Source organism: Corylus avellana, chromosome ca2 (genome assembly GCF_901000735.1).
Source record: "Corylus avellana chromosome ca2, CavTom2PMs-1.0".
Taxonomy (NCBI): domain Eukaryota; kingdom Viridiplantae; phylum Streptophyta; class Magnoliopsida; order Fagales; family Betulaceae; genus Corylus; species Corylus avellana.
In genome coordinates, this window is record NC_081542.1 from 8060291 (window position 1) to 8071033 (window position 10743).

A 10743-nucleotide genomic window follows, 5' to 3' on the forward strand; every position below is an offset into this window, starting at 1 on the left:
CCGCTAACCGCTAGGCGGTTATGGCGGTTAGGCGGTTAGCGGTTAATGCGGTTAAACGGTTAGGCGGTTAGGCGGTTGGCGGTTATAGCGGTTAGCGGTTAGCGGGCGGTTAAAAACCGCCCGCCTTTGCACCCCTAATGCCCTATGTGCCATTCTCTTTCTTATGTTTAGGAAAAATTTCAAAAAAACAACAAAAACCTACTCACATCAGATTCCCTACATTTAACCAACTCTCAAGGGTTGCTACAATATTTCCCAATGTGTAGGGAACCAAAAATGGTTCCCTATACATTGTTTTAATATAAACATTTATCTTTCCTCTCTCCTCTTTCATCATTTCGTCTTTAATTAGGGATTTTGTGAAAAAAGTAAGGGTAGGTAGGAAATTTGTATTTTGTAAAGAAATAATATTTTAATGGTGTAGGGAAAGGTAATGGAAGCTATTGAAATATATTTCATAGGAAAACAAAAAGTAGTTTTATACCCTAAACTTAAGAAAAATCAAAGGAAAGCTGCTACTAATGCTCTAAAGACCGGCAAGAGTGAAAGAAAGGTGCACGGATGGTGGAGGAGATAGGAGCGTAGTAGCCGGTAGAGCTGACATCCAATACCAAAACAAAACAGCAGAAAAACTAAAGGAAAAAGAGAAGAAGAAATCAAAGAGAGAATGGAGAGGACTTGATTAAACAAAAAGGCTTTTGCAGGGAGAGGCTGAACTGCACATTTTGATTATAAAGTTGATCTAAAAACTTCATTGTTTTGAGATATTGGAGAAAATCAAACAGTTGACTTCTTATATTGCTCGTGTTGATAATGTCATTTGTCTCTAACAATCTGGCATTCTGATTGTGATGAATTAAGTCTTTGATAATATTAACAACAGCAGAAAAAGAAATAACAATAAATTCAAAGGCAACCAGACCATAAATTTTTATGCTGTCAGCAGCAACATCTTCAAAATTCTCTATAGCCCACCAACTCAACTTTAAATTTGAGTGACTAACCATCCCAATTCATATTCCTATCCTCTACTATGGTAGACCATGAATAAAGTTGAGATTTTGTGCCCTTATTTATATACTTCAGATCAAATTTTACTTCTTTAAGTACATGTTGAGATCTGATAAATTCTCAAAGTGTTCACTCATCTTGAAATCTACAACATTCAAGGTTTTAATGAACAAAAAAACTGATCAACTTCTCTTCTGTACTTAAATAATTATTTTAAGATGCTTGTTACTTTCAATTCAGTGCAAGTGTCATAAGGATTTCTATTAACATTTATACATATCATATAAGAATAGCAAAGAGAAATGCTCTAGACTACTGCAGAAAAACACGGGAACATTTCTTGAACCACAATTACGAACTTCTTCATGAAAGCACCCAATCATGTCAAACTGTTAGTGTAGTGACATAAAGAAGAAGAAGGCCAAGATGGCTTGAAGTATGGTGCTACTTTACTGGAATCCCACGAAATTGAAGAGCCACGGCCATGATAATGAACCACATCCAGTGTTTTGCTCTCAAGCTGATAAAGAAATATACTCGATCCAGATCTAATGAAGACAGATTCAGAATTCTGAGGAAGGAATGACAATATGTGCGTTTCTTTAGAATGATCGGCAAAAGTCGGATTCCGTTTCCACATAACTCTGAAATTCAATTTGTATCTTAAATTCCACCTGCTCTCCTGATGTGTATTGTTCTGGTATATGGATGAGTTACCACCTTGTTCTTTCTCCAGGACCCATATCTCAATACCCAGCTTACTGCTCTGACCATACTGCAAAAGACCATCAGAGGATTCCCCAAGTACAGACTCTTCATAATCATATGACAACTCACCAGCTGGAAGTTTAACCAAAGATATACGCCTCACTCCAAGATATGGGTCATAAATAGCTACATTTTTCTGTACTGCAAACCAGTGAACAACGCCTCTGATCACGGTAGCAACGGTTCGAGGACACAAAGCAAAACCTGTAGAGCAAGTGAGAGTGGCTTGTTTCCATGCACCAGTCTTTGAAGAGAAGGTCTCAATGGAGACGGTGTTGACTTCGACAGGTTTGCATATGCATTTAGCACGAATGACCTTATAACAGATGACATTATCATGCGACTCCTCGACAATGAACGCCATGCACAAATTTCGATAGAACTGATGAGGTTGAGGAAGTTGGTATGGCTGCTTGGTTATGGGACTCCATACATAATAAGTCATTGGGTGGCGGCCACAAAGAAGAAGGCCGTTGGAAGAGTCAATGAAGTAACCGAGCTGCTTGAGGATCCCAGAAAACTTTAAATCATCACCTTCTTTACAAGTTGATAAAAAGGGAAGTGCAGGCTCCCATGAGGGGCGACGGAAGCCATCTCGAGGTCTTCCAAGGTATAGAAAATTGCACACAAGGAAGCCCAATAGACGAAAACTTTCCTGCCATCGAGTGTAGTAACTAGAACGAAAAGAATAGCTGCATATCAAGTGAAGCCACTTCTTCGATACAAGAATGAGTCTGAAAAGAGATTTTTCTGGTAATCGAAGGAGGATCTCAAATAGGATATCGTCAGAGTTTAATGCAGCATGAACGCTATCGTGGGCCATCCTCTTAGACATCATTTAACAAGATAAAATCCTGCTGAAGGACATTCCCACTACATCATTGCAACAACTGAGAAAGGTTCTTGAGCATAACAAACAATAATCTGTTTATGCACTTCAGTTGACATGAATAGATACAGATATGACACCACGAATGAAATTTGCAAGAACAGAGAAATCGAGAGCTTAAACAAAACTTCATGTCAAATTGATTTTTATAGAAGTGAAAACCATCTTATATATATTCTCCAAGTTTGGTGATACTTGGCATGAATCACTTAAAGGTCTGCTCTGTAGACTATAGTAGTGCCACACAAGGGCAATGGAGAAAGTTTGCAGAACTGACAATGACAGATAGAAAGAAGGATCTTGACAATGGAGAAAACAATTAAATGATGTTCCATGGAGTCACTCTTAATTTTATAGGTAGGTTTTCCCTTTTAGATTTTCTCTGAGTTTATATATAAATAGAAGTAAATCAATCACAATAGAAAGTGCAAAGGGGCACAACAAGTACAATTCGGGAGAAAATGATGACAGCCTCATAAATTGCAGACCACAGCCCTAGAAATAAACTCCAATTTAGTTTCTTGTAAACATATTATATCCACCTTCCAATCCCTAAGAAGACTTCTAATCGTCAACCTTTTATCCCTCTAATTCAGCCCCCTTCCCTCTTTAAGCAATGCCATACTGTATAGAACTTTCACACAAACAATTGAAAAGCAAAAGAAACAGACAATTACCGAGTTTCACAATCACAAAATGCACTGATTATGTACTGTTTGGTCCCCAGAAACTGCACCCCCAAAACAAAAATAAAAAAAGAACAACTTGGACAAACAAAACCACTTGACCTAGTACATAGGACCCAAAAAATAAATTTTCCAGTATTCCATTTTCTTAGCAAGCAAATGCACGGATGAAGCAAAACCCAAGTAAATAACAATGAATGATAAATAAATAAAAAGAAAAAAGAAAAAAGAAAAAGCAAATTGCTATCAGCCAAACTACTGGTAAAATAAGTAGATTTGCATGTGTTCCCCCATCAATGAACTCCGATGTCCGACCAATGAAAGTAAGAAAAAGAGCTCTGCATACAACAAAAGAAATATTGTAGACATAGAGAGAGGGAGAGAGAGAAAACCTCAAATTGCTGTCAGCTAAACTAACGTAACCCAAGATAGGGAAAAGCACATTGTAGCTTGGGAAGCATTTGCATTTGCATTTGTAGCAGGAAGAAGCAGAGGAAAAGAGCTCCACCAATGAAGGGTGGGCAAATACCCGCACTACCCGCCCCGATCCGTCAATTTTCCTTAAAAAAAAAAGCAGATCCGGATTGATTTTTCAAGTATCTGCAAGGTTCGGGTCGGGCTCGGGTTGCTGTTTTTAAAAATCTCGGGTACAACCCCTTATACCCCCATTTCCCCTAATTCCCCTTGCCCTGTGGAATGTGAGAATGTCTTCGTATTCCAATTCCTTTACTTTTTCATGTGGGAACTCTCCTCTCCCTCTCTTACTGACCATTCACAAAAATATCCGACCCGCCCCGTAATACCCGCCTTACCCTCCCTGTCTGCACCCGCCCATTATACCCGATACCCGGCGGATAATAACCTCTTTATCCGGGTAAAAATTTTAGAAGCCGCAGGGCTGCGGGCCGGGTGCCCAAAATGGCAATATTTTTAATTGATTAAGAAAATATTTTTTTAATTTTATAAATCGTAAACAATTTTTAGAATTTGATTATTACTTAATTGCTTTGAACTAAAATAAAATTGGCCAATCTGAGTCCGAGGTTGCTTTGGAGCTTCAAATCAAACCAAATTGGTTCAGGACAAAAAAAAATCAAACCAAATTGAACCGATTGCTTGCCGGGTCTATGCATTTCCTTTGATAATTTTATGCTTTGGGGAACCAAGCAAATCAATCTCAGGCTGGTAAAACGAAGAAGAAAAGAGAGTTTTTTGACGAACAGATGAGATGAAGAGAATGCAATTCAAGATGTACGGTTCGTTCGGGTCCAGAGTGGTGGTGCTGCTTTTGTTTCTGCTTCTGGGCATAAGCAATTGCGTAGCACAAGCTTCTTCTTCTTCTGAGGCTACTATGCACACTAACAACTGGGCTGTTTTGGTCTGCACCTCTCGCTTCTGGTAACTCAACCTTCGTTCTTTTGCTTGTAAGCTTTTAGATTATGCTTTTTGTAATGATTTTAAGCATACCCATATTATTTTCTTCTTCTTCTTCTTCTGTATCCAAGGGTCATATGCCTCTTTTCTGTCCTGACGTGTCTTTGAGTGTGTTAATCAAGGTGAAATTATACTTATGTGCCGATTGATTCATAGCCATGCTTTGATTATGGGGTATCCGTGTCGTGTACTTTGTTCTTGATCAATTTGATATTTAAAATTTGGGGCATGCATCTTTAAAAACTTTGCAAACAAGAGAAAAATGGGAAATATGGATCAATGAGCCACGCCCATCTTCTGGGTTTAGAAGGTAAACATTACCTTGTTTTTTAAGTTATGATATTTGAATTTCCTTAACAAGTTAATTACAATGTACCCCTTCAGGCACTATAAATGACAGATGATAAGACTTATGAGCCAAATAGATTATGTCCATGTTATTGTTTCAGATAATGGGCAAACACTTATTTTCAATTGAAGAAATATAACTTCAAAATTTTCGGAATTACAAGAAAAAGAAGAATCATATTTCCTGTTTTATTGCCGCTGATGCGTCACTTCCATACTATTATGGAGAGAAACTTGGGACCTCGAAGGACGTTGGGTCTTGACTGATGTGACACCACAATAATCTAAAAAGGTTCCAATTTGTTTTGCAACTTGGGCTTGAGTCCTGCACCTAATGGTTTCCAATAAAGAGGTCTTCCTTCTTGGTCCTCTAGAACCCTTTATAGTTATTTAGAGAAGGATTTATGGCGTGCATTTGCTGACTTGATTGCATTACTAGAAAGTAGCTTGATTTGCTGAGCTCTAGAGCCATAGCACATTTGAAACCTTTTGTTGTTATGAGACTTTTCCAGTTGAATAAATTTTGCATCTGTGTCCTTGTTCAGGTTTAATTATCGACACATGGCTAATACTTTATCATTGTATAGGTAAGCAGTGAGCTTCCTTTGTCTCCTTTTCTTTTCATTTATTATTATTATTTTTTGGGGGGTCCATCTTGCGTGGTAATCATTGATAGAAAATTTTCTAATCCTTTGTCCTCCAGGACAGTTAAGCGGTTAGGAATACCTGATGAGAGGATAATACTCATGCTGGCAGATGATATGGCTTGCAATGCTAGAAACAAATACCCTGCACAAGTTTTTAACAATGAGAACCACAAACTTAACTTGTATGGAGATAATGTTGAGGTGAGTCTTGTGTCTCCAATTAGGCTTTTGACTTTTTGAAAAGCACATGAATTGATATGGTTACTTTTGGCTCTAATCACATTAGACACTTAAGAATGGTGGCATTCATTAAGGGGCTGTTCAGTTGTTCTTTAGAATTTGAATGGCCCAGTTGATATTACATTTAGTATCCAAGCCATAGACATCATCTATAATGGGACTGTCGAGAGCTTGGAATGATCGCCATTCATAGAATTCCTTTTGTCAGGTTTCTTATTATGATGGCCGCCACTTTTGAATTCCCCATTATCGATAGATTATAGAGACATTCAAATAGGCCCTCTACGAAGGGAAGTTTTAAATTAAATTTCATTTGCACAAATTAAGGGAGGCAACGTGCATGATAACTTAGACTGGTGTAATTTTCACATTCGTCATTGCAATTTAGGTCAATGGAATATGTCTATGGTGGGCTTTCAACTTGTTTGCCTTCTAGATAACTGACAATCTTGAATACTGACTACCAAGTTAAAGGTGCTGTATTAGAATTACTAGGCAACTTCTCTGTCAAAACTATATTGTTGTACCGGATGAATTCATCACTGGCCATCCCCCCCTCTTTTATGGTTGAATATATTTAATAACCTATTAAAGTTTCATAAGTATTGTGGTATTTTAGCCATATGTAAAAAATTCTAGTTATCTTATTCATTCATATTATGTTCTGTTATGTAGCAATGTATGTTCTTGTACTTTGAGAGGCTATATTTTCTAACAAGTCAAACATACCATGCCATGAGTGAATGAAAAGAATGCACCCCTCCCCCTCCCACATCTCTTCTCTGAATTTTTGTAGAAATTTTGGTGTATAAAACCATCTAGTGTATGTAAGAATCTTGAAAGGAACATTTCTTGCTTCTTCAGGTAGATTATCGAGGTTATGAAGTGACAGTTGAAAATTTTCTACGGGTATTGTCTGGGCGTCATGAGAATGGGGTTCCAAGATCTAAGCGTCTTTTAAGTGATGAAGGAAGCCACATTCTGCTGTATATGACAGGACATGGGGGAGATGAATTTTTGAAATTTCAGGACTCAGAAGAGCTCCAAAGTCATGATTTAGCCGATGCTGTGAAACAAATGAAAGAAAAACGTAGGTGGGAATCTTCTACTTTCATGCCTGTTTCCTGTTATATTTGTAGTTGAATTTCTTATATTTCAATAAAAGTGAAGAAAATTGTTTGTGGAGACAGTGATGACATCTAGCCCTGCCATTTGGTTGGAATCTGCAATAATAGCTTGCTTTACAGGAAAAAAAGAAAGAAAGAAAAATAGCCTACCAAGCAAACATGCTAAGAATTAACCTCTGTAGAGAGAAATTTCTGTGTGTGCGCGCGCGCATGTGTATTAAGAACATTAGGTTTATTATCTGTTTTTTTTTTTTTTTTTTTTTTTTTTGGAGATAATCTTGCTCACTATCAATATTGATGATCACTGCTGGACAATGAGCTGATATCTTTTTGGTAATGTTCAAATTCTAGATTCAAGGAGCTGCTTATAATGGTGGACACTTGCCAAGCTGCAACTCTCTTCTCTCAGGTCTGTAATCTGCACCTAAATGGGGTGATGTTCTTAGAAATCTCACAACTCTCTTCAGTTTGTGTCACCTATAGTGGTTAGCTTTTTTGATGTGGTAGCGGTAACCCAGTCTGCTATGTGAACGACGTAGTCTACCTGCCCCTGCCCAGTGCTGACCATGTTTGGGCAACTATCTTTACAGTGAGAGTTATATATCATCATGACATTTTTCTGAGTATGACGTGTCTCTACTCCCAGTGCTGGCCATGTCATCTGACCACTGCTATATATGTTTGAAATTGTTTTATGCACTTCGAATTGTGTTTGTCACAAATGAGCATCACATTCTGAGATTTCTAATCTAGTTATTGAGGCATATAAAACATGGCATTTGTAGGAATTGATTTTGATATGGAATTGAAGGTAATTTCTTGACTTTTGCAGCTTCAATCACCAGGTGTTTTGACCATTGGAAGCAGCATGAAAGGAGAGAACTCGTACTCACATCACTTGGATTCAGACGTAAGTGTAGTTTTTACAGTATTTCCCATCTATGGACCATTTAATAATGAATATGTGACATAGGATGCTATGGGGTTCTATATAACATTCTTTGAATTTTATTTTTCAAGGTCTATGGTAACACATATTTAGATTTGTTCTTATTCTGTTTATCTGATACAGGTTGGTGTTTCAGTTGTGGATCGTTTTACATTTTACACCCTTGGATTCTTTGAGAGGCTAAATATGTACAATAATGCCTCCTTAATCAGGTATGTTAAAGTATAAGTAAATGAATGACTGTTGGTTTCAAAGCTGTTGGAGCTTGGAAAGTCTTGATTTTGCTGATTATGTACTTTGAATCATCTTTCGCTCCATCAGTTTTTATATTGGCATTTGGGTAGATCTAATATATTCTGGAGATATATGAATTAAGCATCATATTTCTTCAAATTATGATCTGCATTAAGGATTTTTGTGGTTATTTTGCAGTCTTTTCAGTTCTTATAATCCTAGTATGTTGATGTCAACTGCATATTACCGAACAGATCTGTACCAACGTCGTTTGGAGGAGGTATGGAAGTTGTAGACTTATCTGATCCTAAATATCTTGAAGTTGCTTTCTCCTAATGATTTGTGATGTAATTTGAATTTTATTATGCGACTCTTTACTGAAATCCGTCTATGGAAAAACAATGTGGGCCTCCATAGCCTATAGCAGGCTACTAGCTTTGTATGAATATATGCTACCTATCTGTGTGCCCGAAATTGTATTTTGTATTGCAATTAGGAAGCAGCTGATTGAAGTTTGATTTCTGACTTAAATGGAAATTGAAAAGTCTCAATATGTTTTTAACATTCTTTTGCGAAATTAATGTGTTGTTTTATTATACTACTTTTAGTTTCTAGAAAGGCTATCAGTTCTTTCCCATTTTCTTAATTAAAGCTCCTGAAGCTTATGCCATCTCGCCTAATTTAGGCCCAGAACAAATAAGTTTTCTTTCTTCTCATTCATGGTTCTATCTGATGTATTATTGAGGGTATTGGCATGTTTAAAAAATGAATTCGTCAAAGTGTCTTCAATATACTTTTGTTTTTTCTAGGCTTAGGTTTATGTTCGAGCTTAGCCTTAAACCTACAGTGATTTGCCTCTGTTGGTCAAGTATTTTGTTAAGCTTGAAGCAACATCTACCGCGTTAAATCACATATACCTTCTGATTAAAAAACTTCTAATATTTTGCATCTGTGTATTGCCACTCTGCAAAGGGGCTTTGTTAAGATTAAGGCAACCATTAGTGATTTTTGTGGTGACGAATTTTCTGTTATGGTTGTAGCAACCATTTCTACTTTAAGTGGTATTTTCTTCGGATTGCCGACCTATATACGGTATGAAAAAAAATTCAGCTTGTAATAAAGTGTAAATTGTTTCTCTCTCTCACTATCTCTAGGTACCAGTGACGAACTTCTTTGGCTCAGTCATGGAAACAATACATACTGATTCAGCTTACAGTGTCCTGTCAAGAAAGGAATCCGGCGGGGCTGAAATCAGAAAGTCTACAGATAAATCAGTCCATGACAAGAAAAGATCATTGTTGAATTCCATTGAGTTGGATCAAATTATTAAGGTAAACACTAAGGTAAATTTTATTGTATACACAACTGCTTTTCAATATAATCTGTACACAATTGTACTAAAGAGTGAAGGTTCATATGATGCAGGATCAACAAGGCACTTCTAAATGTAAATGGAGTGCTTTTCTTCAGGAGATGGAAAAAGTGAAAGATGTTGATACCTTTGTGAACTATGGCTTGGTTCTAATAGTTCCACTGTTGACGGCTTCGATGTGGCTGACATGATGAAACTTTGAGGCAACATCTTTGATTTAGTTTCTCATTCGTGCCCAAATCGACATATTTGCCAACCTTACATTCGATGCCTGTGTAATGGGAGGGATTAATTGAGGTTAGATATGTGCAAAACCTCCGTTCTTTCCTCTCAGTGTCTGCTGTTTTGTGTGTGTGAGAGAGAGAGAGAGAGGTGAATAGTTTCTGTTTGCTTTGTCTTATATTATGAAATTTCTGGTTTTTAGCATGATTTACTCCATCCATGCTTTAGATTTATCATTGTGACTTGAGCTCAATTGTTCCTTTAAATGGTTCTCGTAGGATCTTAAATATTTTTGGTTAAATCAATAGAATATTCATTTACTCCATCTATACTTGGCCCTCGTTTTGGATTACTTTGGGAAATAGAACTTTTAAAGCTAGAAAAAGCTGTGTTTTAGCTTTTTTTAAGAGCAAAAAGTCCAAAAAAAAGTAAGTATTTTTTGACTTTTTTTTTTATCAAATGGATTAGCTTTTTATTTGGCACGGTTTTTTACATACGAAAATACATTTTAAGTCCATTAATTCAATTCCAAACAGCCTCTAAGCTTGGAATGGTTCTCTTTAGGGTTCTCTAGCCTATTGTTAAAATTGGAATTACCTTGTTTTTCTGTAAATAAGGCAAAATGACTGGTTTTTGGTGCAACACAGGAACAGTTTGATGTTGATTTTCAAGGAGAATGTCATACCTTGGTCATTTTTCCTGAAAATCTTCAAATGACAACAGAGTATCATTGAGCCAACACAATGTTTTTTTTTCCAAATAATAAATTTTGGATTCAAGTTTATAGTTTGCTTCTCATCTTCATCAAGAGAAACT

At 36.8% G+C, this 10743-nt stretch overlaps 2 protein-coding genes across 6 annotated transcripts; one reads left to right on the top strand and one right to left on the bottom strand.

Moving 5' to 3' along the window:
* Positions 1–1190: 1190 nt before the first annotated feature.
* Positions 1191–3818, bottom strand: LOC132171201 (F-box protein At5g03970-like). Of its 4 annotated transcripts, none has more exons than XM_059582458.1 (2): positions 3747–3818; positions 1191–2652 (listed from the first exon to the last, which is right to left on the bottom strand). In XM_059582458.1, exon 2 carries the CDS (start codon positions 2615–2617, stop codon positions 1391–1393), a length of 1227 nt encoding a protein of 408 aa, XP_059438441.1. In that variant the 5' UTR covers positions 2618–2652; positions 3747–3818; the 3' UTR covers positions 1191–1390. The 4 variants fall into 4 exon arrangements, with proteins under 4 accessions (XP_059438441.1, XP_059438442.1, XP_059438443.1 ...); XM_059582459.1 differs by having other exon boundaries at positions 1191–2636; positions 3747–3808; XM_059582460.1 differs by having other exon boundaries at positions 1191–2633; positions 3747–3797.
* Positions 3819–4387: 569 nt separating this feature from the next.
* LOC132172696 (uncharacterized) lies at positions 4388–10134 on the top strand. 2 transcript variants are annotated; one of them, XM_059584247.1, is made up of 10 exons: positions 4388–4752; positions 5682–5723; positions 5840–5984; positions 6888–7117; positions 7502–7559; positions 7983–8060; positions 8223–8311; positions 8532–8613; positions 9488–9676; positions 9759–10134. In XM_059584247.1, the coding sequence occupies exons 1-10, from the start codon at positions 4583–4585 to the stop codon at positions 9894–9896; spliced, it is 1221 nt and encodes a 406-aa protein (XP_059440230.1). In that variant the 5' UTR covers positions 4388–4582; the 3' UTR covers positions 9897–10134. The 2 variants fall into 2 exon arrangements, with proteins under 2 accessions (XP_059440230.1, XP_059440231.1); XM_059584248.1 differs by having other exon boundaries at positions 4389–4752; positions 9488–9664.
* Positions 10135–10743: the final 609 nt, after the last annotated feature.